Here is a 27,666-nt window from a genome sequence, read left to right as displayed (position 1 = left end):
GAAAAAGCCACCTCAATGGAAACCGTCAACTGCACTCACTCATTGCACTTCACCTTGGCTTGCCCGAGCATAGGTTGAGGCACGCACCCGACTCATGGGGGTTCACCGCAAGGTCAACCCATCACTCTTCCCCGGAACCCGAGTCAATCATTGCCAACCTCATCCAATGGTTGGAAGCCTTTAGCCAGGGTCATGATGAGGATGATGTTGATATCGCAGATGCACCCCAAAAAAGGAAGCAAGCACACAGAAAACAACTCAAGAAACGAAATTGGCCGAGAAACTGATAGAAGCTCTTTCGAATCTCGGGAAATTGAATAGAATTGGGTTTGGGTTGCGCTTGAAGTGGTAACCTAGCGTGAACGAGTAAATTGTTCGCTGCGGTTTTCGGCGGTGGTTAGGTTGTTTCGATTGATGTCCGTTGAATTTGACTTGTCGTACGTACGTAACTCAATGGATGCAGAGCCAGAGCCCAGGCTACCAGGTTGGTTGTCGTGTCGTCGGGTCGCCTCCCCCTGGTCCACTCAGGTCCTCAACAGCTTGGAGTGACCTGAGCCATGTACCGGTACATGTCCAGCTCTCATCGCCTTTTTTGGATGAACCCTTCCTCCTGTCCCCAATGAATTTTGTTTTCAGGGCCCAGGTACCTCAGCCACGCGCTGATCGACCCTGTCGCTCCAGGTACCGCCCACTGACCGCCCGCCCGCTCGCCGCTCGCCCCAGGCTACTGGACGGGCTCCAGGCCACCTAGCCCCCAGGCCCAGCACGCCAGCACGCCAGGTCACCCCTCCCCTCCTCCCATTCCGACCCCTCCATCCATTGAGACTCCACCCGCTTGTCCTCCCCTTGAGCTTCCATCCTTCAGGTCCAGTGGTTTTTTCGACCAGCGAGAGCTATTCACTCCTGTCTGGCTCCAACTCCCGCTTCTTTTTGCTCCTCCATTCTCACCTCTCTCATAGTCTTGAGCAATCATCAACTTTCTCTTCCTCTTCCTTTTGCCCCATCTCTTGTCATAATCTCTCCCTCTCCCTCCCAACCCTCAACTTCAACTTCATTGTCGCAGCCCACTTGAGCTTGTGTGCAGTGGTGAGTCTTTACCGTTTTCCCCGCCGACCATCGTCAACTCTCGACTTCGAGCTGCAGCCAGTCGCAATTACAGTTGCTTTGCTTCGCTTGAGCATTGGCATTGGCATTGCGCTGGTATAGATAGTCGTTGAACCCAATATTTTGACCAACTTACATTGGTTCTGGTTTCGACTTCCAACTTGATTGCACGCTTGCGAGACGACACTGCTGGTCCATCCTCGAATAAACGTCAAACAGACACTAACCCGCTCTCCTCAACCAGAATTGAATAAAAAAGGAATAAGCCGACACTTGCCAGCTCATTCCGTCTTACTCTTTCTCCCGTTTCTCACCAACTCCTCATAATTCACAATGTCCGCCAAGTCGATTCTCGAGGCCGACGGCAAGGCCATCCTCAACTACCACCTCACCCGCGCCCCCGTTATCAAGGCCAGCCCTCTTCCTGCGCCTACCACTCACAACCCTCCCAGCAGACTCGCCTCGCTGCACTTCCCTGAGGATGCCAACGTTGACGATATCTTGAACCAGGCTGAGGTCACCTACCCTTGGCTTCTCCAGGCCGACGCCAAGTTCGTCGCCAAGCCCGATCAGCTCATCAAGCGACGAGGAAAGAGCGGTCTTCTGGCCCTCAACAAGTCCTGGCCTGAGGCTAAGGCTTGGGTTGCTGAGCGAGCCGGCAAGGAGCAGCAGGTTGAGCACACCACTGGTGTCTTGAGACAATTCCTCATTGAGCCTTTCGTGCCCCATCCCCAAGACACTGAGTACTACATCAACATCAACTCAGTCCGTGATGTAAGTTGAAAACATGTTTCCCCTGTGTATGTGGATTGCCATCGGCCGATAGACTGGAAGTTCACGAAGTGAATATCTCTGGATGAAGAAGGTATGAGGGTGAAGGGGCTTGCAATAACTTGTACTGCTTGGTCGGCATTTCAAGCGTCGAATTGTGGGCTGGTTTGTACCTATATCGGCGATCATTCATTGAACCGAGACGGGCGAACGGATGCCGCGATCAGAACTATTCAAAGCCAACCCCTGGCCTTCTCGGACCCTTCCGACGGCAATCCACATACGTGACCGATCTTCCGGTCTACTCCCAACTACCAAAACAACAAGATCAACTTACTAATCTATCCATCTATAGGGCGACTGGATTCTCTTCACCCACGAGGGTGGTGTTGATGTCGGTGATGTCGACGCTAAGGCTGAGAAGCTCTTGATCCCCGTCGACCTCGCTGAGTACCCTTCCAACGAGCAGATCGCTGCCACTCTCCTTAAGAAGGTCCCCGAGGGTGTTCACAACGTCCTCGTCGACTTCATCACCCGCCTATATGCCGTCTACGTCGACTGCCAGTTCACATACCTCGAGATCAACCCTCTCGTTGTTATCCCCAACGAGGACAAGACTTCTGCTGAGGTCCACTTCCTCGATCTTGCTGCCAAGCTCGACCAGACTGCTGATTTCGAGTGTGGTGTCAAGTGGGCTATTGCTCGATCTCCCGCCGCTCTGGGTCTTACCAACATTGCTCCCTCTGCCGACGGCAAGATCAGCATCGATGCTGGCCCCCCTATGGAGTTCCCTGCTCCCTTCGGTCGTGAACTCACCAAGGAGGAGGCTTACATTGCTGATCTCGATGCTAAGACCGGTGCTTCTCTGAAGCTTACCGTCCTCAACGCCAAGGGCCGTATCTGGACACTGGTTGCTGGTGGTGGTGCTTCCGTTGTCTACGCTGATGCCATTGCTTCTGCTGGTTTCGCTGATGAGCTTGCCAACTACGGTGAGTACTCTGGTGCTCCCACCGAGTCTCAGACCTACCACTACGCCCGAACCGTCCTCGACCTCCTCCTCCGCGCTCCTCAGACCGAGGAGGGCAAGGTCCTCTTCATCGGTGGTGGTATCGCCAACTTCACCAACGTCGCCAGCACCTTCAAGGGTGTCATCCGAGCGCTGCGAGACTTTGCTCCTAAGCTGATCGAGCACAAGACCTCTATCTGGGTGCGACGTGCCGGTCCCAACTACCAGGAGGGTCTCAAGAACATGAAGGCTGCCACCATGGAGCTCGGCCTCGACGCCAAGATCTTTGGCCCTGAGATGCACGTTTCTGGTATTGTCCCCTTGGCTCTTGTCCCTGGAAAGTGGGAGGAGAGCAAGGCGCAGGAGTTCCAGGCTTAAGAGGATAAAAGCTTTACCAATCGGGTGGTATAGTATAAAGGGATGATGCGGGTATGAAATGAGATACCTGTCATGAACGACATTTTGTACTGCAAGATAGACAAACGGTTACCATGTGGTGCGTTGCAATTTCTAGGGCTTGGGACCAATAACGGTCGAACAAGCCGTGTATGGCAGTATTTGAGCTATGACGGAAAGAAAGCTAATAGATTTGATGACACTTATGGATTCGATGAATTTGTTCTCGTGATTATGTTGATTGAAAGTTTTGTAAAGTATAGTAGATGTAACATGTCACTATCATACATCTATCGGCGAATAAATTTGATAAACTCTTAGTTCTTAATTATATATAAGAAAATGTCTCTACTTATTTCTATTACAAGTATTAGCTAGAATCCCTTGTTAATCCACTTACATGTTCATCAAGTGAAGTGTTCTGGGGGTAATCACATGACCCAGTGGATTCGGAATTAGTCCCGATCCCGGAAAGGTTTGGCGCCTCCGTGGATTTTGACGCCGACCCTGAGCTCATGCTTCTTTGACGACGACTGACGAGACGTGAAAGGCGGGCTGCTGTGATTTTCTAGGAAATTTCTACGAGTGCAATTGAAAGGCTTTAATGGTAAGCTATCATCCTATTCCCTCTACTCGACTCTGTTCTTACACAGAACATCAGACCTAGCGCTCCAATTCCTCCTTCCATCGACCGACCAAGCAAACGAACAAATCATGTCTTTCTTCCGCATCACCCTCCACCGCTCAGCTATCGGTCTTCCCGAGCGCACAAGAGGTGTCCTCGCCGCGCTGGGCTTGCGCCGTCGAATGCAGACCGTCTTCCACCCCGTGCACCCCCAATTCGCCGGTATGATTCTCAAGGTCAAGGAGCTTGTCCGTGTGGAAGAGGTGGACCGCGTGCTGAGCAAGAGAGAAGTCAAGGCTGCGCGGACACCGGATGCTGGATTCTACGTTGAGAGGGCTGTGCCAAGAATGTAAGGGGAGAGAAATGAAATCGATACCAAGGAAAGAATAAATGGGAATGTGTACTATACTGTAATGACCTTTGTACAAAACATGGTGGCAGTTCGGAGGGAATGATAGAGTCACGATCAAAATAAACCAAGGAAAGACTACTCAAGATGCATCGATCACGGATTCTCTGGAGCATGAATGGAATAATACAAGTTCTGACAATTGAGACCCTAAACACCAAGAATACAATACTAGTTAAGAAAAGAATGCAGACGACGCAAGCCATCATATCCTGCAGCGACGTACTAGTATCACATTACTCCAATCGTGATTCTCTACCCCAAAAAGGGTCACGATAACAAAATCTTTCGTCTACCTTCTGGTGTCATGGTGCACCTCGCAGCTCTGAATGGCCAATAGGACCGTTCTGTAAAAGTCAAGACCATGGAGACCGTGCATCAAACATCGAGTTGGGCTTGACTACTGGGCCTCTAGAAGCTGCGAGCCTTGTCAATGTAGTCTTGAGCCGGCGTCTCGTACTCATTGGCGAAGTAGGTTTCGCAGTTACGTCCCAGCCAAACATTGAACTTCCCAATTTCTTCGCGGAGGCGTGACACGGACTGCTGGTCCATGTTGGTCTGCGCCAACAGCTCAGGGAGAGACACTTTTAGGATAAGTCAGTGGAAGAAAGTTGAAGAAAATTAGGGGCGCTCGTACCTATCAATCGAGCAAGATGCTCAGCACCGTAGACGTCACAGACATTGGTGTATTCGGGGTTTGATTCGGTATTTTCCCACAGCTTCTTCATCTCCATGTACTGGTGGCGCTCAAAGCTGGGCAAGTCAGCAATGACTCATGACCATTAGGAATAAGACTTACCGATAGAGTAGGATTCTGCTGAGAGCCTTCTCAAAGTACTCGCGGAGACCTGCTACAACTTCCTCCAAGATATCCATACTGGAGGATCCCTCCTCACGATGGGGACGCTCATGGGCAAGGTAGTCCTCGAAGATCTTGGCGACTGGCTTGGAGTGAGGGAGGGGAACCAGTTGGTTGTTCTTAGTGATATTTTCCCAGTCATCTACAAGCATCGCTTGAATGTGATCAGGCACAGGTAAGTTGATCATGGGCTTGTTGTGAAAGGAGTCTTCCTGTAAAGTAGTTAGCATATGATGGCTACGACTGCTGAAAATGAGAGTGGAATTGGGCAAGGCTAAGGTCAGAGTCACTCGAGGGAGGTATCTACCGTCTCTAGTTCATCAGGTTGTCCAAGCTCGTCACTTGGACTTTGCTTTCGCTTGGTACCACACTTGGGGGCTTTGGAGGTCTTGGAAGTCTTGGAGGTTTTGGGGGGCTTTCGACGAGGCTGCTTAGTCTCGACATTGGCGGCGAGTGGAACAGTGTAGCGGTTATCCTGGACAAGCTTGCCTGAATCGGTGACATAGCGATGCTTCTTTGAAGGGAGGGCTGTGAGGGGGTCTTTGGGCTCGCGGATGCTCTCAAGCGAGACCTTTCTAGACGGCTCGCCGGAATCGACAGACTCGCTAGATTGAGTCTCTTCAGGAGATTCCCGCGTGTTTGGAATGGGAAAGCTCTGCGAAGCAGGTGGCTTGCTGGGAGATTGCATCGTGCTGAGAGAAAGCCCAGGACTTGGGGGAAGATATCAATGGGAAAGGGGGGAGTGTTATGGTGAAGAAATGTGAAGTTGACAATCTTCAGGGAAAGAGCACGACTAGCAGGTGCGGAGGGGAATGAATATGTAAAGTAGAATTCAGAAATATGCCTGGCAAAGCGGCAGCTTCTGATGTTTGAAGAAGGGCACAGCAGTGACAGGTTATAATGGAATATGGGGGATGAGTGTGCCAGTGCCAGAGTAGGGAGGCTGCGGGCCAATACTAGATCTGAATCGCAAACAAGTATCCCTTAGTTTTTGATGTGGCCTCATATATCTAGCTAGACGGAAACCCAAAGTTTCTGACAGCCGCAAACTCTCCAGCTACGGGGTGGTAACGAAGTGCAGACACCACAGCCTTTGGGCAGTCTTAATACGGCCAACTCGACCGTAACATGCATGTAACAACAGCCCAGAACTTCTGGGAACAGCACTCATATAAATGGTAAAAGGCGGTCGAACAACGTAGTAGGTCAGAACAAAGAGGGGAGAATTCTTACCTGTTCAAGTTCCCAATCTTTTCCTCGTCTGCCTCCTCTACCTCCTTGAACAGTAGCGGACCCCGATCTCTCCTCGCTGACTCTAGCAGACTCGGCACCACTTCTAAGGCCCTTCTTGGGCTGTTTCGTGCTTCGTTGAATATTATGCTTCACTTGCGCATGAAGTTGTGCCGCAAGCTCCTTGTGTTCATCATCAAAAGGCCGGATGCGGTCAACTAGTACCCAGTCGTCCCAGGTATTCTTCCAGCCCTTGTAATGGACTTTATACTTGTAGCCATCACTGGGCTTCTCACCTTGCTGAACGTCCATGATTTTAGCCTCATAGAGCATGTCCATATGAAAGCAAAGAACCTTTTCATCCTTGCTAAAAGGCGGAGGCGCCGGTTGCTGACGCGCAGGAGCCATGATGATGTCGGTTGTGGTTGTGATGTGATTGTTGAGTGTTGAAAGAGAAGAGAAGAGTTGAAGTTACAAGAAAGGGTAGAGAAGAGAAGACAAGACAAGGGGAAAGAAAAGAAGGGACAACAAGAAGATGTTGATCTAAGCACGGATACCCTCTGAATAAGTATGGATTATGCTTTGTCCCGTTTAAGTTCAATAGAACAACTCTGATGAGTGCTGACAATATTCCAAGTGTGAAATCAATGAACAAGAAGAGATGAGAGCGATTACAAGAGGTTGATACATGGAGCACGGTTTAGTTTTGCATCAACAATTACGGTAAGGTAAGATCCATGGGTACGGATACGGTAGGTACAATCTACTAAAGTACGGGTAGTACCTACTAAGTTAGTCGCGTTAATGAGGAAACAGGGGGGTGTCCTTCTTCTTTTTTTACTGCACGCGACGACGCGACAGGACATAGGATAGCCCCTTCTTCGTTTAATAGGACCCGGTTTGCTGGATACGATAAGATAAGAGAACAAGTCTAAAGTGGGTTTAGTCATATTTAGGTATTAGTGGAGGTAAGGCTACCCCTCCAAGGCTCTCTAACTTTTCTCAAGACATGAAATCACTGGGGAAAAGCCCCCGCTGGGCCGATCTCGCAAACGCATTGGAACTGACGTGAGTCAATTGGACGCCGCCTCTCACCAAAAAGTTTCTTGAACGTGCATGCAGTGAATTACTTATTCACCTTTAAAAAACATCAATTCGCTCCCAAACATTTTGCCTGACTTCGTTACACCTCTTATAATAGCCATTGCTTCAGGCAGCTCTTCATCATGGCTAACATTCCCGATCCCACTGCCGATTTGGACTGGACCTATGATGGCAGTATCGTTGAACACTTTGCACGAAATGCAGAAGCACATCCAGAGAGGACTTGTGTAGTAGAAACCAAGACCTCAGACACCCCTGAGAGACGGTTCACATACAAGCAGATCTATGAAGCTTCTAACCTGTTGGCGCATCACTTGGCCGAGAATGGGGTTGGGCTTGGTGATGTCGTTATGATCTGGGCTCATCGCTCTGTCGATTTGGTTGTGGCTATCATGGGCACTCTTGTGAGTCTTTTATAGTCTACCAGAGCACATTAGCCACAAATTGCTAACAATACAAAAGTCCTCGGGTGCTACCTTCTCAGTTCTTGACCCTCTATACCCTCCTAGCAGACAACAGATCTATCTCGAGGTTGCTCAACCTTGTGCTTTGGTCAACATCGCAAAGGCATCTGATGAAGCTGGACCTCTTGCTCCCCTCGTCAGGAGATACATTGACGAAGAGCTAAACCTCAAGACCGAAGTTCCTTCATTAAGGATCGGAGATGATGGTTTCTTGGCTGGAGGCGAGGTCAACGGGGTTGATGTTTTTGCTCAAGTTCGGTCCAGATCTGAATCTCGTCCTGACGTCGTCATTGGTCCTGACAATAACCCTACACTCAGTTTTACCAGTGGCTCGGAAGGCAAACCCAAGGGTGTTTTGGGACGCCATTACAGTCTCTGCAGATACTTCCCTTGGATGGCCAAGAGATTCAACTTGTCATCCGAATCCAGGGTGACCATGTTATCAGGAATTGCCCATGATCCAGTGCAGAGGGATATCTTCACTCCGTTGTTCTTAGGGGGTCAATTGCTCGTACCTTCCAAGGAGGACATTCAGCACGAAAAGCTTGCAGAATGGATGCGAGAGCACAAGCCTACCGTCACTCACTTGACACCAGCCATGGGTCAAATCCTGGTTGGAGGTGCAACTGCCGAGTTTCCATCGCTCGATAGGGCATTCTTTGTTGGTGATGTTCTGACCACCAGAGATTGTCGACAACTTCGAAAGCTCGCCAAGAACGCCAACATCGTCAACATGTATGGAACCACCGAGACGCAAAGAGCTGTCAGCTATTTTGAGATCCCAAGCCACTCCAAGGACCCCAATGCTCTGGACTCTCTCGGTAACACCGTGCCCGCTGGTAAGGGTATGCAGAATGTGCAGCTTCTGGTCATCGATCGCCAGGACCGCAACAAGATTTGCGGAGTTGGCGAAGTTGGTGAGATTTACGTGAGAGCCGCTGGTCTTGCCGAGGGATACAAAGATGCGGAAACTTTGACCAAGGACAAGTTTCTGAGCTCGTGGTTTGTTGAGCCAAACAAGTGGGTTGAGGCCTACGCGCACCTGAGCAAGGACGACCCTCGACTCAAGGATTATGTTCCCCGTGATCGTCTTTACCGCACAGGCGATTTGGGACGTTACCTTGAGTCTGGTGACGTTGAGGCTACCGGCCGAGCTGATGATCAGGTCAAGATTCGTGGTTTCCGAATCGAGCTTAACGAAATCGACAACAACCTCAGCCAGAACCCCTTGATCCGAGACTGCAAGGTACGTTCGCGGAACAGATGCACTAATAAGCCAGTTTGCTAACTCCCGGACAGACCCTGGTGCGAAGAGACAAGAACGAGGAGCCAATCCTCGTCAGCTACATCGTCCCTGAGTTGAATGAGTGGCCCAAGTTCCTCAAGGTCCAAGGGCTGGAAGACGTCGAGGATGAGGGGACCGATATCGGACCTACCAAGGTTTACTTTAAGCGTTTCCGACGTATGCAAACTGAGGTCCGTGACCACCTGAAGGGTCGATTGCCTGCTTATGCGGTTCCTACTACTTATGTAAGTCTCAAGCATGATCTTGTGGAGTGGTCTAGTAGCTAATATTTTGCCAGATCACCCTGGAGAAGCTTCCTCTGAACCCCAACGGAAAGGTCGACAAGCCTAATCTGCCCTTCCCTGATATTGCAGAGCAGACCGAGGATGCCACCGACGAGGACCTGAAGCGTTGGGAGAGCCTCTCTCCTACAGAGCAAGCAGTTGCCACAAACTGGTCTGAACTTATCCCTGGTCTTAATGCAAAGACCATTGCTCCTCAGAATGACTTTTTCGACCTTGGTGGTCACAGTTTGCTTGCCCAGCAAATGCTCTTGTCTGTGCGAAAGATAATTGGTGCAAATGTCTCCATCAACACTCTGTACGAGCATCCCAGTCTTGCTGGTTTCAGTGCCCAGATCGACAAGCAACTCAGGGGCGGCGCTACTGAGTCAGAGGAAGACAAGAACCCCGAGTATGCCCGATCCCTTGACGAATTACTCAAGGGCCTTCCTTCGAAGTATCAGTCCGCCGATCCGTCTACCATCCGTGCTAAGGCCAAGCCTGTTATTTTCCTTACCGGCGCTACTGGCTTCTTGGGTGCCTACTTGATCAAGGATATCCTCTCGCGTACCAGTCGTCAAATTCAACTGATCGCACATGTTCGAAGTGTCAAGGACCCTAAGGGTGCCTTTTCTCGTCTCCGCCGCTCGCTCGAGGGTTATGGTATGTGGCGAGATGAGTGGGAGCCTCGCCTGAGCTGCGTTGTTGGTGATCTGGGTCAACCAAACCTTGGAATAGAGTCATCCGTGTGGAACAACTTGGCTCAAACTGTCGATGTGGTTATTCATAACGGCGCTGCTGTCCACTGGGTTAAGCGTTATTCGGATATGAAGACCGCCAACGTCAACTCTACTATCGACGCCATGAAGCTCTGCAACGAAGGAAGGCCCAAGACCTTTACCTTTGTCAGCTCAACCAGTGTGCTTGACACTGAGCACTATATCAACCTCTCTGACAAGCAGATCAGCACCGGTCAGGGTGCTATCTCTGAGGAGGATGATATGATGGGCAGTCGCACAGGTCTTGGAACGGGTTATGGTCAGACCAAGTGGGTCTCGGAGCAGCTGGTTCGTGAGGCCGGAAGGAGGGGTCTTCGCGGTACAGTTGCACGACCTGGATACATTCTGGGTGATATTGAGACTGGTGTGTCGAACTCGGACGATTTTCTCGTTCGAATGCTCAAAAGTTCAATTCAGCTTGGTGTCCGTCCTCGCATCGTCAACACAGTTAACGCAGTGCCTGTTAACCACGTCGCCAACGTTGTCGTGGCTTGCGCACTTAACCCTCTACCAGGCGGTGTTCATGTTGCCCATATCACTGGTCACCCTCGCCTGAGAATGAATGAGTACCTGTCCAGCCTTGAGTACTATGGTTACAAAGCCCCCGAGGTCAGTTACAGCCAGTGGGTGGATGAGCTAGAGAGCTATGTTACAGCCGGTGGACAAGAGAAGGATCAGGAGCAGCTCGCTCTCATGCCTTTGTACCACTTCGTTGTCAATGATCTCCCCGCCAACACCAGAGCGCCTGAACTTGACGACTCAAACACCGTCAAGATTCTTAAGGAAGATGCTGAGCACTGGACCGGTATCGATGAGAGCGCTGGATACGGTATTTCGCGAACGGATGTCGGGCGATTCCTCCATTTCCTGGCCGAGACAGGATTCATCTCTTGGCCTACAGGAAGAGGTCGACCACTGCCTGAGGTCAACCTGACAGCCGCTCAGCTCGAGGCTGTTGGTGCTGTTGGTGGCCGTGGTGGTAGCGGTGCTCCTGCAGCTGCACCTGGAGCTCCCAAGGTCTAAGCGAGATCTTGAGATATAAAAAGTTATTTGATTCAGCGGCTATTTTGCTTTAAACTCGATTGGAGGTGGCTAAATGACCTCATTTGTTTTGTACACCTATGTAGAGATCAATACAGAACAACGGATTGTGGTATAATGTTTTGACTCACGAGAACTACAATGCTTGGATGACAGAATAAGGCTGTCAAATGGATGCCGCGAGGACATATTGTTTTTCAAGCCTTGTAATATGAACTTGATATGCTATTTTGTCACCTATTCATGGCCAAAAGACGCCTTGGACAATTGTACCAAGTTGATGTTTTTTCCGCGATGTATCACATCGTGATATTATAGTATTGAATGTGCTCCAGGTAGATTCGTTTGGCTCATGTAAGTCTTTATCTTCCCCTGTTCTTATTAACCAAGCGAAGGAGGTGGTGGGGCACTTAACGCGCTTGGGTTTCTCATCGCGTCTTGGTTACATTTACCACCACAGGGCACTTTCCGTATCATTAATCTACCAGCAGCAAATACTTCGAACCTGGTATTCTCGACCGCACTGGCTTTGGAGACTTTAAGATGGCGCCTACAGAAGCAGAACTCCTGGCTAATTACCTTATCCAACCTTCAACTCTGACCGCCATCACAACACTTGAGCAGTTCAAGGCACTCTTCCCTCGGCCGCTACAATCGTCACCGCAAGTTCGATCTTTGTTTCGAGATCTGCAAGCGCAGCGTGCAGACGTTCTGGACCAAGTTGCCGAAAACATCGCCGATGAAGCAAAACGAGGCCTTGCAATGCGGCGGGAAGTCGTACGGGCCAAACGTGAGGCAGAACGGGAAGACATAGACGCTGAAATTGAAATAGAGCGCGCGGTGTGTGCCTTCACTAACTACGGCTTCGATCAAAATTGCTTATCGGATATTTAGCTATTTGGCGATGCGTCAGGGGCAGCAAGTGCCAAGCATACTCTTCATTCTGCCATCCCCGAGCTAGAGGGTGCAGTAGGCGCTCTGGAAGCCGAGATTGAAAAGCTACAAGAGGAAGAGGCGGCACTGCTTGAGTCTGTGCAACAAACTGTAGGTGCACTGAGCGATCTACGATACGGCAAATTCTCCAATGGACAAATAAGCGACGAAGTTATCGACGGTCTCAAACACGTGGAAGCAGCTTGCGAGAACAAATCATAGATTACAGGTCACTCCGCAAACGCCATAACGAGCTCGTACGAAAGTCATGATACATTTTGAATCTACTCAAATAACTCGATACTTATTACTAGATATCGACCAACTGAATATGGCTCCGATCAACCTTGCCTGGAATTGCTAGCATCAATTTATCGGGCGGGCTGAGCACCAGCCTGAGGAGCACCGGGAGCACCTTGCATGCGACGAGACCTATCCAACATTAGCATCATGGATCATCGGTGGGCAAGGAAAACTTACATCATGGCGCGGCTGCCAAAGGACACAACAAGCATGAAGAGCCAGTTGGGAATCAGGTTCATGGCCCACATAAGGTAACCGAAGGGAATAGCCAGGCCATACTCGGCGAGCTTGCCGTTGGTGGGGTGGAACCAAGCGCTGGTATGGCGATGGAACTCGTCCTTGCTACCAGAGGCCTGGAGAGCAACCAGAGTGTCGGAGGTGGTGGTGGTCAAGTTGAGTCTCTTGCTGTAGATCTCGACGGGCGCGGGCTCGGGAAGCACATCGAAGATGTAAAGGCTAGGAGGGCCGGCAGACCAGGAGTTGCACAGAATGGGCTGGTTGTCGCAGTTCAAGTAGGCCATATGGGGGGTGTTCTCGAGGAGCGCAAACTTGGCAGCGGTCTCGTTGAAGGCCTGTTCGACAGTTCCGCATCGACCTTTGATCATACGTTAGCTTGAGGTCAATCCACCAGATATTGCGACAAGTACAAGTCGCATAACACATAGAGGGTCGCGATTGTATCGCAGATCATCAAACATACCATAGCAGGTCTTGTTTCCACCAGAGACGAGCAACCACCACTCCTCGGGAGTAGTGGCGCCAGCGGCAACGGGCTCGTAGAGAGTCTCCTTCCAGTTCTCCAGAGTCAAGACGTTGAGTCTCATGGAACCAGCCTTGGCCTCGGCGGCAGCAACGGGGTCATGGTGGCCTGGGTTAGGAATGTAGGAAGCGAACTGGCCGATGACATTCTGGAACTGGGCCTTGTACTGGTCGACGGGAGAGTCTTGGGCGGCAGCCAGAGCGGGCAGAGCCGCGAGAACAGTAGACGATGAGAAGCGCATATTGGCGGAGATGAGAATTAATGGCGCAAGCGAATCAATGTCAACCTTGAGGGAGATGGGCCGGAAAGGAATAAAGAAGAGAAGAAGACAACACAACACAGAAGATGGATGGACGGGTTATGGTGGAGATGAAATGGATAAAGTAAAGACCCTGGCGGAAAAGCTGGACCCTTGTATCGTTGGGGATATTGGAGCTTACTGATATACCCTTCCTTGCCTACGACTTTCTTTACCTTGCCAGAGCTTTTACCGTTAACTCCTCATTTGCTGTACCTTGGCTAAAGCTCGAGGTGGCAATAGTTAACGCTAGCCCACCAATAGACAATTCTTAAGCTGTCCGCTGTGAAGGTTCCATCTTAGAGAACTCCGCAAAGTGTTTGCATCAGTGCCATTGAATGATACATACGGTATCAATAAGGTTTCATGTCTTCGGCACACTCATTTAAAGCGAATCATGGTCAACTAAAATACAGCTTGTTACCTTGAGGTCCGCAAAACCAATGATGACAGATGACAACAAACATTTGGTACAATGCTCTACAGCACAATCCTTACCTAGCTCCAGACTTTCATGACAAGTGCTTGGAATCTAACCCAGGTCGTATTAGACGATTTCCATTAATCTGACCCCACACGGAAAGGGAAGCTGTGTTTCCCAACAAGAGAGACACCCTTGACACCCTGGCAGCCTCCAGCTGGACATGCACTAACAGGACATACAAGTATTAGACCGACGTTTTTCCGAGTCGTGGTACTGACTTCATTAACGCGTCTGTCCGTGGAGTGTCACTTATTCACGAATCGCGGCTCAAGCTCGACACCAGGTTCGACATTTTAAGGTTGTTGTCTTAATATCGAAACAAATTGTTCCTCGATTTCTTATATTTGAAAGAAGAACATCAAATTTTCTTGGTATTTTGTACAGATTGTGTACCAATATTGTCCTGCTCACCCTGTCCATCGCATCTATTCCGACCTCGACGCCCAACACCACCTGTCTACCATAGCCATCATGAATCCTCAGATGGGACAGCAAGGCCAGCAGGGCCAGGGCCAACAGCAAGGTGCAGCTGGAGCAGCTCAACAGCGACCGCCGCCGATGTATCAGCCCAACCAAATAAGAAGTCTGCCGACCTTGAGTGAGGATGAGAAGTCCAAGTATGAGGCAGGCTTGCAAGGGCTTTGGAATAAGGCGAATAATTCTCCTCAGAACAGCCAAGAGCATATTGCCGCGCGTCAAAAGATCATAGAGTTTTCCAAAATGCTTATTACAAAAATCCAACAGCGACGCACCCAGATGCAACAGAATCAAAATGCGCAAAACCAACAGGCTCGTCCGCAATTGCAACAGAACCCATCCGGACAAACGACAGCTCAGGCTCAACCGCAACAACAAACGGCCGGTGCTGTAGCTGGTAATCAAGCAGCTGGTGCCGCTGCTCAGCAGAATCGAATTCCCGAGCACATTCTCCAGCACGTTGCAAAGATCAACTTCCGAGCTCCTGCGCAAGTAGCCGAAAAATCAGGTGCCGACGCGAATAAGTGGGTGGAGGAGATCAAACAGCGCTACACGAGAGCTCTTATGACGATGGATAATAGCAAGTCGAAGGTTGCCCAAATCGATAAGCTCATTGCGGACAGAAATGCAGCTGGACAACCCTTCAAGGAAGACGAGATGAGGCAACTTCAGATTAGGAAAGACCAACAACTGAAGGCGCATTCCGATGCTCACAAGTGGGTTGACAGCGTGCGCAAGCAGCAAGGTAACCTGCAAGGCACTGGCCAAGCACAGGCACAAGCGGCGCAAAACGCGGCGAGGGTTTCTCAGCAAGGAAATCAGCAACCTGCTGCAGGTCAACAGACTGCAGCGCAACAACAGCCACAGGGTCAAGCGCAGCAGCAGCAACCGCAACAAGCGTCCCAGCAGCAGCAGTCGCAACCCCAGCAGCAACAACAGCAATCTCAACCGCAACAGTCGCAACCACAGGCCCCTCAAACTCAGCCTCAAACATCTCAAGTTCAAAACAACACCCAGAATAACGCTCCACCTGTAAACGCTGCTGTCGAGGTTGCCAAACAACAGTTAGCAGCCGTGAGCCGAGCCTCCCCTGTTAACGGAACGCAAGGAGCGGCACCAACGCAAGTGCGCCCGGCACAAGGAACTCCCCAGCCCGGCCAGCAACAACTGCCACAGGCACCAGTCCAGGTCAAACAAGAACCTGGCACTGCCCCTATTAACCCCGCGATGTCACAAACAGCCGTGCAAGCACAGGCTGGAACACCAACCCAGCAGAATGCTCCGCGAATCCCAACGCCGCAACAGGCTGCTGCCGCAGCGGCTCCAACGACAGCGCAAGGTCCTCAGGGCCCTCAGCGAGCTCTCAGTCACTCTGCTGCTATCGAGATGGCTAACAAAACTCTCAACACTCCTGGAAGTGCGCAGGTGCCTGGGCGCCCTGCCCAAGCTGGAACACCAACACCAGGCAGCGCTGTGAATCAAGGCGTTATGGGGCCTAATGTTCCTCAGCAACCTACTCCACAAGGCCACCCTCACGCACATCCCCCGCAGCCTCAACAAACCCCAATGCAATCCAAGATGCCCATCCCCAAGGTGCTTCCTGAGAAGGCCACTGCTGTGCCCCAAGGTGTTTCTGTCGGAGGCGGAGTTAACGCCGGTCGCCCTACAATGTCTCAAGGAAGCGGAACTCTCGGCGGTGTCATGAACCAACCTGCGATGGCTAGAATCCCAGCGTATAACCATGAAGCTGAGGGAGATCACGTTTTGAGCAAGAAGAAACTGGATGAGCTTGTCCGCCAAGTGTGTGGAGGACCCGCCGAAGGGCAGGACGGAAACCTACTCACCCCTGAAGTGGAAGAGGTAAGCACCATCGCTTCCTGTAACTCAGATAAAATGACTAACTTGATCTCAGAACGTTTTGAACATGGCAGACTCGTTTGTTGACAGCGTTTTGCATGCGGCTTGTCGAAACTCAAAGGAGCGCGGGTCTAAGGTGCTCGAGATCCGCGATATTCAACTTGTGCTGGAGCGAACTTACAACATCCGTGTGCCCGGCTACTCATCCGACGAACTCCGCACCGTTCGAAAGATTATGCCATCCACAGCTTGGATAGCGAAGATGAGTGCAGTCCAGGCTGCCAAGGTTATGCCCGGTAAGGGCGAGTAAATCCTTTTGCAACGTGGAAAAGATGTGGTCAACCAGAGAAACCCGGATAAACAAGAAGAAAATGAAAAGCAATGCAGGGTATTTTGTATTTCTCAAGAGGCGTTGGGTGTATACCCGGGACAAACTGGCGTAATAGGGATTTCTTACCCGGTATGGAGGATGCTTTTTTTAATTAGAAGCTGTACCAGAATGCATAGGAGAAGAAGAAAGCAGCGTCTGAAATAGTTGGTATCAACTACAGGACCAATAAATGACAACCTCCACCGTTGACTTTACACTCTACTTGTGACAGTGGCTGCATATATGTTGTAATATCAAACAACTGTACGCTCTGAAGTAAGGATGTTGACACTCGTTATCTGTTCATTACTGAATTTACATGTTTATATCAGGCTTGGTGAAGTTACAAAGTTAATTATAGACATATATGAGAGATACAAATCTGGTCCTCACTCAAATCATGACTTTCAGTGGTTGTGATTCTCTTATCATGTAGCTGATGAGTCTTGCACATTCTGTATAAGCTTGCATAAATATCACCTTGTACTTTGTGCAAACCACTAGCTGCAGGCAACATCGAGACGTCACTGCTCGTGCCCCACAGAATGCCAGCTTATTAAGGTAACGCCCTAGTTCCCGAGTACTTTGGCGATACCTGCCTGTGCAGCTAGATCACCGCCTGAACCAGGTATCTTTACTGCCCATTCAGTCTCTTTCCCTTGTCGCCTCAGTTGTCCACTGGCCAGTACTCAAGCCCCGGTCCCCATTTGGTGAGCTAGCACCAAGCAGCGAGCAGCAGCATCACCTTGAACCTCTCCCAATCTCATTACCAAACACCACGACGATCATTGTCTTGACCTTTTCGCCGGTCTCCCTCCTCGACACCGATCTCGTACCCGCACCCCCAGTATCTCGTTTACTGCTATCGCCAACTTCCTCCACACTCAATTACGCAAACGCTGCGACAAGTTGAGGCGCGCGCACGACTCGGTCTTCTCCCACTATCGTCATCTGCAGCTCCTGCTCCGACAGTTTCAGCCTCATCTCTTCGCATCATACATAGATATTCACCATGCCGCCCAGCAAGGCACCAAACAATAACGGCAAGAAGCCTGCCGGCAACAACAACGTTCAGAAAAACAAGGACGTTGAGATGACGGACAGCACAAAGTCCAAGGGCAAGAAGCCTGCCAAGGATGGCGACGAAGAGATGACTGTTGTCGTTCCTCCTTCCAAGTCGAAAAAGTCTGACAAGGCTGATGCTGAAGGCGATGTATCAATGGAGGAGGAAGAGGAGGAGGTCAAGGTTGACCCTGTTGTGCAGACTATCGCAGGTGAGTAGCAAGTTCGTGGGAGCTCAACAAGGTCCTCCAGAACAAGCACTAACATTGTATCTTGACAGATATCAAGAGCAACTTTGCTTTGATAGACCGCGCCGTGGCCCTCTTCGACGCCAGATTCTCCCTCCGCGCCCTGCGATCTATCTCTATTATCCGCAAGCGCTTGACACCCGATATCATTGCCCAGGTCATCTCTGAGGCTTTCCCTGCTACCGCCAACTCGAGTGCGATTGTCAAGCCCCTGCTGGCTGCCATTGAGCGCGAGGATGTTACTCTTGGCCGACAGAGTTCAGAGATGGAAGTCGACGAGGCCAAGGCATCTGGCAAGAACGGTTCCAAGAAGGAGGCTAAGGACCTCATTCCTGAGATCGATATCTTCCTCGGTATCCTCGTCCAAGTTTACCTGTTCGACTCAAAGCAGTTCCAGCGTGGAGCTGATTTCTCCAAGTACCTTTCAGACAGAGTCCAGTCTCTCAACCGCCGCACACTTGACTCCTTGTCTGCCAAGGTTTACTTCTACTACTCTGTCTTCTGCGAGCAGATCGCCCCTCTGCCTCCTTCTCCTCAGTCTCCCGTTGTCGCCATTCGACCTACTCTCCTCGCCGCCCTTCGTACCGCCGTGCTACGAAAGGATGTCGACACACAAGCCTCCGTCATCGTCCTTTTGCTGCGAAACTATCTCTCTACTTCGCACATTAACCAGGCTGATCTCCTCGTCTCGCACACCCAGTTCCCCGAGAATGCTGTCAACAACCAGGTAGCGCGATTCCTTTACTACCTTGGTCGTATCCGCGCCATCCAGCTACGCTACACTGAGGCCCACGAGCATCTTACTGCTGCCACCCGCAAGGCTCCTTCCAGTAGCTGTGCCCTCGGCTTTGCCCAGACAGCTACCAAGCTGCTTTATGTTGTGGAGCTATTGATGGGTGATATTCCTGATCGAGCTATGTTCCGTCAGCCAACTATGGAGGCTGCTCTTCAGCCTTACTTCCTGCTGGTTAAGTCCGTCCGAGTTGGCAACCTTGAGGACTTCGAGACAGCGATTGCCGATCATGCCGATACCTTCCGACGAGACGGTACCTACAGCCTCATCTTGCGTCTACGACAAAATGTTATCAAGACAGGTATCCGTATGATGTCTCTATCTTACTCCCGCATTTCCCTTCGCGATATCTGCATCCGTCTTCAGCTCGGTAGTGAGGAGTCGGCGGAGTACATTGTTGCCAAGGCTATTCGTGATGGTGTGATTGAAGCTACTCTGGACCGCGAGAGGGGTTTCATGAAGAGCAAGGAGGTTGGTGATGTTTATGCTACCCGTGAGCCCGGCGAGGCTTTCCACGACCGAATTCGGGCTTGTCTAGCTCTCCACGACGAGAGTGTCAAGGTTTGTTCTCCCAGACTTTATCACAACTGAATCAAGCTAATCATTTTCCCTTTAGGCAATGCGATTTCCTATGAACCAACATCGTTTGGAGCTGAAGAACGCCCAGGAGGCTCGGGAGCGCGAGCGCGAGATGGCCAAGGAAATCCAGGAGGGAGATTTGGACGAGGATGACCTCGGCGGTGACTTCGATGGCATCTAAGTTGGTAGAGCTTGTACATGATCTGCCCTTGATAAAGCATAGAGTTTCTCTTTGCCGACAGCGTCAGCCTTACTTAGCTGTAATTTCTACTTATGACCCGCTTGGCGCTTAGAGTGATGGTGGTTGTCTGCTGGAATTTGGTGATAGAAGGAGGGAAGGTTTTTGAAGGTATGGAGGCTTGACCATGACCTCCATGTATGTATTAAATGCTTGGTACAGAGGGGTTGAATTTTAGATTATGAATTCGGTTTCTCTGTGTTTACGTTGAGCTTCTCGTCAGTGATTTCATAATTATGCTGCATGATGGACGTAGGCTATATGCCTTTGCATAACTACCACCTATGCTGAGGATGTATGTTACTTTGGTGGATTATAGCAGCATAACCCCTCGAGACAGAGTGTTACCATTTTCCTATGCATTACCTCGTGATGTGTTACTGCATGATCTACGGTGTTCTGCTTCCTATGAATGTGTGTTGGGACTAATCGAAAGTTAGAAGTTGAGCTGAGTTCTTTGTTGTGCGAGGTATATGTAATCAAATAGTTGAGCTTTTATCAACAAGTGGGGAGCTGGCGCAACGGTAGCGCGTCAGATTCCAGTGCACTGCTTAGGCAGTCGTAGGAGATTCCTGAAGGCTATCGGTTCAAATCCGGTGTTCCTCACATCAAACCTCGTCTATTCAAGACGCCATTTCTTTTTTTCTTTGTTCAACAACCAACAAACATTTTTTTCACAGCAAGGATTCTTTGAAACCGTATCCATTTGAGGCCAGTTTACAACTGCTTCATACATCAAAACTTGGGGAGCTGGCGCAACGGTAGCGCGTCAGATTCCAGTGAGCTGTCCAACAGCTTCTTTGGGGATTCCTGAAGGTTATCGGTTCAAATCCGGTGTTCCTCATGTTGTTTCTTTTTTGCTGTTCTTGACTGTTTTGTTTGTCAATTGATGATGTCTTTGTTTCTTCTTTTTGCAGCTGTTTCTATTTCATGTGTCAATGGCATAAATCTCCATTTATATTTGCGCTGTTCAGGTGTAGATATATAGAGGTCAAGCCGAGGTTGAGAGAAGATGAGGAAGATTTGGTGTTGCAAATATTCTTACCCTGAAGCTCAACGAACATTTTTAAGATCGGGATACGAATCAGTCTGCAAACATGAAATCGGAGTGACATAAAAGAAAAGGAGCTTGAAATAACTTTTCATCAATATGTTTGATGTTTATCTTTCCTGCTTGGAGCTGTGGTCGCTCTTGTCTGAAACGCTGACCTTGAGTAAAGGTGGAGTTATCGCCAATTTTACCAGCACTACAGAGACACCACTTGCAAGTATCAAAACACCAAAGGTACAATGTAGATGGGAATACAAAAGAATATCCGGCTAGGCAGGCCATCTGATATATGACTTATTACTACAAAATGTCGATCTCACGCCCTTATATCGACAGATGTGGGTCTTCCATGTCGTTGCCTACACCAAGTCATAGCTGAGCCACGATCTTGATCTTAAACATCCGCTTGAATCTCACCGATATCAAGACGGATCCCCTGACACACAGCCACAGATTTGGACCTCTGGTATGTGAAGCCAGTATATTCCCTGTAAGAGGCCAATAGAAGCTGATAGAAAGCTTGGGTAGCATGGATCAAAGCTCAAGGTTGACTCATTAGGTGGGAACAAGAATTGGCATCAAAGTCCTAGACGCCCTGCGCTTGACATGACTTTGACGGGACCCTTGCAGTAAACATCAGGATCCACCTGTAAGGCTGAATGGTGTTGACTTTCGGCATACCAGCCTGCATTTACAACTAGCTATATATATGTGCATTACCACTGGTATAAACCATATTCACTAAGACACAAAGTTCAACACTATCACCAGAATCTATACTCACGAATCCAACATGTCTACCGCTACTGAGCTACGACCTATTGAGCCGCCCTCATTCTCACTGCCACCTCAACATGCAATAGCATCACCTCCGCCAGCCAAACACTCCGATGCGGTAGATATGGACGAGGCAATCCACCTTGCTCGCCTCTGCCGAAAGAGTCTCGTTGATCTGGATCAGCACTTACCTGGCTTCAACCCATCTCATCCATTTACTGTAGATGAGATCATTGCCCTGCCACTGGACAAGCATCGCATTGACGATGCTCTCCATGACCTTCCTCGCCGCAAGTCTGCTCGACACAACCTGGCTGTGGCTATGGCCCCGATGCTCTACCCTGTCCACGAGGGTTCGTTGACAGCCATCATCCGCTATGATGCCGATCGTGTACGCCTTCGCGCCTGTTTGGGCTTCTCGTATTCTGTCCCAGGGTGTTTGGGACCCTGCTAAGCGCCCGGTTTCTCTGGACGGTGTGCAGGCCATCCCTATGCCAGTCGAGATCGCCCACGAGGCCGATCTGGCACCGTTTTTGAACCATCTTGAAAGCGGCGGCACCTTTGAGCTGGATGGCCATGAGAAGGGCTTCGAGCTTGACGGTGGACGAGGCGAGCCTTACTATGGTGTCAAAGGCGCCGAGTTTCGCAAAGGCGTCGTCTATGAAGACGGTCGCATGGATCTTTGCAAAATGGTTGTTGGCCCTGATCACATTGGCAAGCTGATGGACTCGCTCCGACCTAATGAGTTTGTCCGACATTTCCTTCTGGGCAATAACATCATCGGCCCTGTTGGTGCTCATGAGATCGCCAACTTCATCACCGACCTCCCTGACCGGATGGACACTTGGTACCTCGCCGGAAATTGCATCAACGGCCCAGGCTTCAAGATTCTAGTCGATGCCATGGTCAAATCCGAGGCCATCACCAATCTCTGGTTTAAGCGTAACCCACTTGGTGCAGACGCTTCGGAGGATGTGTATCGCCTCATCACTGGCGTCAAGAATTTGCGAACTCTCGACCTTGATCAGACCCAACTGGGCGATCGAGGAGTTGCAGACCTGTTCAACCGCTTGGCTGACCATAAGATGCCCGACGGTGCCAAACTTCCTCTTAAGCACATCTACCTCAATGGCAGTGGAATCTCGACCGAAGGCGCCAAGGCCATTGGCAAGTTCCTTCTGTCGCCGCACTGCGGCTTAACGTCCATTTATGCATCATCGAACCCTCTTGGCGATGTTGGTGCAGATGCCCTAGCTCAAGCATTGCCCAAGGCACCGTATCTGGCTCGATTGCTCTTACAGTCGATTGGAGTCAGCACCAAAGGTGCCATTGCGCTCTGCAAGGCTGCTACCGGGCATCCCACACTCGAGGTGTTTGATCTTGGTCAGGCTTATGCCACTGAGGATCTCGGACAGGCTTACAACTACATCGAGGATGGAGCTGTGCCGGCCATTCAGCAACTGATTCAGACCAAGGGCCCTCTGGCCTACATCAACTTTGGACACATGCCCATGACACCCCCGGCACTCAAGGTCATATCTGAAGCAGTCCTCAAGAGCTCAACTCTCGTCTGCTTTACGGCCTATTCGGTTCTTCCAGACCCAACCTTGAAACCGGCAACCTTCAAGCCCACCGTCGACACGCGCTTCGCTAACCCTGCTGAGCAGACCAAGCCTCAGATCGAGCTCAATAAGGCTGTGCAGGAACACCTTACTGCCAACGTAAAGGCCCGATACGGCGAGGATGTGTCGTACAACCGGTTTATGGAGGAGGAACGACGATGGCTTATCAGTGACAAGACTGATGTGCGCAAAATCGATAGTGTGTACCGAAATCGTGACGCCGGCCTTGCTCGTCGCCGACTCTTGACACTTATCAAGAACTGGGAGGAGGGCGATGAGACCTTGGAGCGAGTTATGGGTGCTCATGCACCAAGCTGCTCTTTGAAGCGTCACTGATTGGAGTTGCGCTGAGTATAAGAGCGAGAGCTTTTATTCAAATAACCTGGATCGAATAAGTCAAATAGCAGAGAATAGTAGTCAGTCCTTTCCGTCAATATGCTTTATATATAGTACTGTAGTGGTAGCAACACAAATTGAGAATAAATTGCTATACTAAAACCAGCTTGAGTTTGTGAGGTTAGGTGTTTTTCTGAATCAGTGATTGGCTTTGTAGGTGATTTATAGAGGGATCCTCAACACCAGATCTGTAAGCTTTTGGCTGGTTGCGGCTGCTTCAGAAGATGAGACAAGACAAGATGAAACATGGAAAGACAGACCCGCACGTGATGGCGTCGATTTGTTCAGTGACTGCACCTGCACCTGCTGCATACCGTCCGTCCGTCCGTCCCCGCGTCGCGTTTTATGCCCGCAGCCCAGTCACAGTCCAGTCTATGCCTCAACCATATCTTGTGTTCCTGCCTACCTATCTATACTGAGAACTATCTAATTGAATGACTCTATTCGCTCTTTCAACAACTCATATACGAAATATTCAAAATAATAATACGAGCCTTTTTTGGCAAATCAATCAATTCTCTTCCAACACTGTAAATTGACATTCGATCTAAACTAAGACCGCATCCCAATACGTCCTGGCGCATCCTTACCTATTGGTACTGGTATTGATTTAATTGCTGCTCTCAACCACATTCTTCTCCGAGTCGAGGGTCGCACAGCGATGCCTCAAAAGCGCAAGCGAGGAGACCAAGACCCCGCTGAATCCCAATCCCAATCGCAATCCGCCTCTGTTTCTGCTTCTGCCTCCGCACCCAAACCGACCTCTTCCGATCCTCAAGCTAAACCCACCGTCGCGCGTAGGGCGACGCGTCAAACCCCGGTTCTACCGCCAGCATCACCAGCATCACCAGCACAACCTCAACCTCAACAACGTACCGAAACTGCTGTTCCGCCGCCTGTAATACCGCCGTTATTATCAAGTTCTCCAAAAACAGCCTCTCCTGAACAGAAGCGCAATCGTACTTCAGCAGCTCGTCCTCAGCCGTCTCAGGCGCAATCCAGTACTACCGCCCCAAACAAGGCGCAAACACAGTCACAAACATCTCCTCCTGTACTGCGATGGGCTCCGCTTGAACAACCAGGCCCAGCAATAAGGGCACCTTCACCTCCCCATTCATCGACAATGACGGCCGTTCCACCACCACGACCTACTGCTGCAGGCGGGCGTCCGCTTTCAGATCTGGTAGCGCCTGAAATCACATATCACGTCCCTCATTCGCATAGCAACTCGTTGCAACGACCTTCAGCTCTTGTCCGACCTCATGGCCCTACAGCGCAACCACCGCGTATACTCGAACGACCGCCGCCGCCTACAGTTACACCAGTCCACCCTCCAAAGCCCCCTGTGGCCCCGTCAGTACGCCCGCCTCTCCGAACCGACCGCAATATCGACAAAGTGGTTTTGGGTAATATGTGCTTCAGCACGTGGTACCCTAGCTGTTACGGTAAGGAAGTGCTGGGTGAGTCATCGCACCATCTAGCCAAGACTGGCAGCAAAGAGGCGGGTGCCAAGGGCCAGGCCACAGGGGGTACATCACCGCCTGCAGTCGATCGTCTTTATATCTGCCCCAGCTGCTTCAAATACTCCAAAGAACTGATGCCCTGGTGTCAACATATGCATGTATGCGAGCGGAAAACCCAGATACCAGGACGCAAGATCTACATTCACCCCCAAGGGCGCAGGAAGATTCTTGTACCGTACGAAAACAAAGCTTCTGGACCCAAGAGACGCAAAGGAGAGGGCAATGTTCGATATGTAGAAGAGTTGGTACAGGACGAAGGAGAATGGAGCATCTGGGAGGTCGATGGAGAGAGAGACGGGGTGAGTTCAAATGCTGTGACCCAAAAAGCCTCGACGCTAACACATCCTCTCAGCTGTTTTGCCAGAACCTATCACTCTTTGCAAAACTGTTCCTCGATAACAAATCTGTCTTCTTCGACGTCACAGGCTTCAACTACTTCTTGCTTGTCTATACCCCTCCGGCCCGGCCGACAGACTCCGAACCCCCATTGCCTCGGATCACTGGGTTCTTCTCCAAAGAGAAGATGTCGTGGGATAGTAACAACCTTGCGTGTATTCTAATATTCCCTCCGTGGCAACGCAAAGGTCTCGGTGCTTTGCTGATGGGAGCTTCGTACGAGATCTCACGAAGAGAGGGGATCTTGGGCGGACCGGAAAAGCCAATTTCGGATCTTGGCAGGAAGGGATACAAACGCTACTGGGCTGGCGAAATCGCAAGATGGCTGTTAAGTATTGACATGGAAGCCAAGAATTCTGACGACGAAGTCCTCGTGGATCTCAACGATTGCAGCAAAGCGACGTGGATTCTTCCCGAAGACTGTCTACCAGTACTGCGAGATATGGGTGTCGTCGAAGAGGCGGGCTTAGGCCCCAGTAAGCCTGAGGAGAAGCCCGTCCACGATGATGCGGAAGAAGGCAAGCATGAGGAGACGAAAACTTCACCCGCTGCTGATGGAGTTAATAAAGGTGTGGTCACAGTAGTAAAAACAGTACCGCGAGTGCGGATAGACAAGCAAGCGGTCCGTCGGTATGTAGCAGAGAATCGGATCAGTTTAGAGCATATGTGCGATCCTGCTGGGTTCGAGGAAGGCTACGCGATCAAGACACCTGCAGCGTTGGAAGATGAAGAGGAGGAGGAAGAGTAATGGCGGTGCCAGGATTGGCGATATATGGTGTAAGCATAGACAGTTTAGACGCTTCGGCAACAGTGATACCCCCTTGTTTAGTCAATTGGCTTTCCTCTCGGAATTGATCATGATGTTCCAAAGCTTTGATGTTGAACAACACAAGCCATTGCGTTGTCAAATGTTGAGATGCTTGTACCATACGGAAGTACACATAACTCTATGATGCCGTAGACGACCCCTGTAAGACTCTCCATATCATGCAATTGAGTCCTGGCCTGTCCCGTAGCGGTGTCATGATGGAAGTTCGGTGGTGGCATGTTGCTTCCACAGACCGATCTGAGAGATCTCCGTTGCTATTTTCAGGGCACAAACAGTAGAAAGAATGTCGATGTTGGTATCCAGAAGATCTAGAATGGCCCATTGTGTATATTGGAGTCCTTTATAAGAGTCAATGGCTCTATAAGATAGCCAGTATGACTTGATTCATTCCCATTGCTTCTTTCAACACGTATTTACAGCATCAGACAGTACGCCATAAGCTTTCCCAAAAAGGTAAAGAGCTTGGACCAAGCTTTCAACTTTTGCACATGGTGAATCCATCCCGATTTTGCCCTTGTTCGAAGGGATTGTCTTTGGCACGCCCCCCCCTTGGACCGAAAATTTTTCGCCGATTTGGCTTCTGTCTTGCAGTCAAAAAGTTGACGATGGTACAGTACTGTAGACTCGGCAGCTTTTTGTATGTATAGGCCCTGGTCGGCCCCAGACTACGCCACGACCATTGTCTACTGCGGTCTTGCAGGTATTATGGAGATGGAGATTTGAGATGAGATCCAATGTGAAATATGGGGATGCTCCTCTGAATCTGGTTTCAAGATCCTATCTTCAGCCAGCTAAGATAAACGTACTACCTATGTAGTGTGCACTGTATCTCGGACAAGGCTGTGAGCCTCGAATTAGGCTGTGCACAGTGTCATCTCATATGCTTCCGCACCTCGACAACCAATACCTATTTGACATAGATGTTCGTGAGTTTGAGATGGCTTGACAACTCATAACTGTTCTTTTTACTGAATTCTCCTTTTGATGAGGAGCAAACAGGGCTGAAGTAAAGCCCGAACACAGTACTGTCAGAATCATGGCGTTCTCGTAATGAAGTTGATCGACAGAAAGGAAAATTTAGAATGAATTTTAAGACCTCAATTGGTATGGCTGCGTCACACCCGACCTCTGTGATGGCTCCTGTATGAAGCTGGCTGCAGCCATCCGTTGTAGTGGAAGCCATTCGCGCACTGTACTATCATAAACCCAAATCTCAATGGCAGTTCAATTGAGTGGGAAAATTTTTCCAGTTACAATCCAAGGATAACGAGTACCAGACCCACTATCAATTGCTAGCTTTTTTTTTTTTTTTTTTT

The 27,666-nt window shown here is 50.1% G+C and overlaps 9 protein-coding genes across 9 annotated transcripts; 7 read left to right on the top strand and 2 right to left on the bottom strand.

The window, feature by feature from the left end:
• Nucleotides 1-1,437: 1,437 nt before the first annotated feature.
• FIESC28_11658 (uncharacterized protein) lies at nt 1,438-3,259 on the top strand (the record flags this gene model as incomplete). Its single annotated transcript, XM_031165778.1, has 2 exons — nt 1,438-1,878; nt 2,231-3,259. 2 exons carry the CDS (start codon nt 1,438-1,440, stop codon nt 3,257-3,259), a joined length of 1,470 nt encoding a protein of 489 aa, XP_031010171.1.
• Nucleotides 3,260-4,722: 1,463 nt separating this feature from the next.
• Nucleotides 4,723-6,808, bottom strand: FIESC28_11657 (uncharacterized protein; the record flags this gene model as incomplete). Its single annotated transcript, XM_031165777.1, has 5 exons — nt 4,723-4,895; nt 4,949-5,064; nt 5,111-5,382; nt 5,478-5,825; nt 6,404-6,808. The coding sequence occupies 5 exons, from the start codon at nt 6,806-6,808 to the stop codon at nt 4,723-4,725; spliced, it is 1,314 nt and encodes a 437-aa protein (XP_031010170.1).
• Nucleotides 6,809-7,626: 818 nt separating this feature from the next.
• Nucleotides 7,627-11,336, top strand: FIESC28_11656 (uncharacterized protein; the record flags this gene model as incomplete). Its single annotated transcript, XM_031165776.1, has 4 exons — nt 7,627-7,908; nt 7,967-9,214; nt 9,268-9,498; nt 9,552-11,336. The coding sequence occupies 4 exons, from the start codon at nt 7,627-7,629 to the stop codon at nt 11,334-11,336; spliced, it is 3,546 nt and encodes a 1,181-aa protein (XP_031010169.1).
• Nucleotides 11,337-11,897: 561 nt separating this feature from the next.
• FIESC28_11655 (uncharacterized protein) lies at nt 11,898-12,509 on the top strand (the record flags this gene model as incomplete). Its single annotated transcript, XM_031165775.1, has 2 exons — nt 11,898-12,194; nt 12,249-12,509. 2 exons carry the CDS (start codon nt 11,898-11,900, stop codon nt 12,507-12,509), a joined length of 558 nt encoding a protein of 185 aa, XP_031010168.1.
• A 149-nt stretch (nt 12,510-12,658) lies between these two features.
• On the bottom strand, nt 12,659-13,591 carry FIESC28_11654 (uncharacterized protein; the record flags this gene model as incomplete). The annotated part of the gene is made up of 3 exons (XM_031165774.1): nt 12,659-12,719; nt 12,768-13,185; nt 13,291-13,591. The coding sequence occupies 3 exons, from the start codon at nt 13,589-13,591 to the stop codon at nt 12,659-12,661; spliced, it is 780 nt and encodes a 259-aa protein (XP_031010167.1).
• Nucleotides 13,592-14,603: 1,012 nt separating this feature from the next.
• Nucleotides 14,604-16,776, top strand: FIESC28_11653 (uncharacterized protein; the record flags this gene model as incomplete). Its single annotated transcript, XM_031165773.1, has 2 exons — nt 14,604-16,469; nt 16,522-16,776. The coding sequence occupies 2 exons, from the start codon at nt 14,604-14,606 to the stop codon at nt 16,774-16,776; spliced, it is 2,121 nt and encodes a 706-aa protein (XP_031010166.1).
• Nucleotides 16,777-17,848: 1,072 nt separating this feature from the next.
• On the top strand, nt 17,849-19,699 carry FIESC28_11652 (uncharacterized protein; the record flags this gene model as incomplete). The annotated part of the gene is made up of 3 exons (XM_031165772.1): nt 17,849-18,110; nt 18,179-19,500; nt 19,556-19,699. The coding sequence occupies 3 exons, from the start codon at nt 17,849-17,851 to the stop codon at nt 19,697-19,699; spliced, it is 1,728 nt and encodes a 575-aa protein (XP_031010165.1).
• Nucleotides 19,700-21,600: 1,901 nt separating this feature from the next.
• FIESC28_11651 (uncharacterized protein) lies at nt 21,601-23,542 on the top strand (the record flags this gene model as incomplete). Its single annotated transcript, XM_031165771.1, has 2 exons — nt 21,601-21,975; nt 22,019-23,542. The coding sequence occupies 2 exons, from the start codon at nt 21,601-21,603 to the stop codon at nt 23,540-23,542; spliced, it is 1,899 nt and encodes a 632-aa protein (XP_031010164.1).
• A 721-nt stretch (nt 23,543-24,263) lies between these two features.
• Nucleotides 24,264-26,269, top strand: FIESC28_11650 (uncharacterized protein; the record flags this gene model as incomplete). The annotated part of the gene is made up of 2 exons (XM_031165770.1): nt 24,264-25,424; nt 25,478-26,269. The coding sequence occupies 2 exons, from the start codon at nt 24,264-24,266 to the stop codon at nt 26,267-26,269; spliced, it is 1,953 nt and encodes a 650-aa protein (XP_031010163.1).
• Nucleotides 26,270-27,666: the final 1,397 nt, after the last annotated feature.

The sequence above is a fragment of the Fusarium coffeatum genome (assembly GCF_003316985.1).
Source record: "Fusarium coffeatum strain FIESC_28 chromosome Unknown BRIP53273_contig_455, whole genome shotgun sequence".
NCBI classification, from domain to species: Eukaryota; Fungi; Ascomycota; class Sordariomycetes; order Hypocreales; family Nectriaceae; genus Fusarium; species Fusarium coffeatum.
Note: the sequence above shows the minus strand (reverse complement) of the source record. Positions and strands in the feature narration are given on the sequence as shown.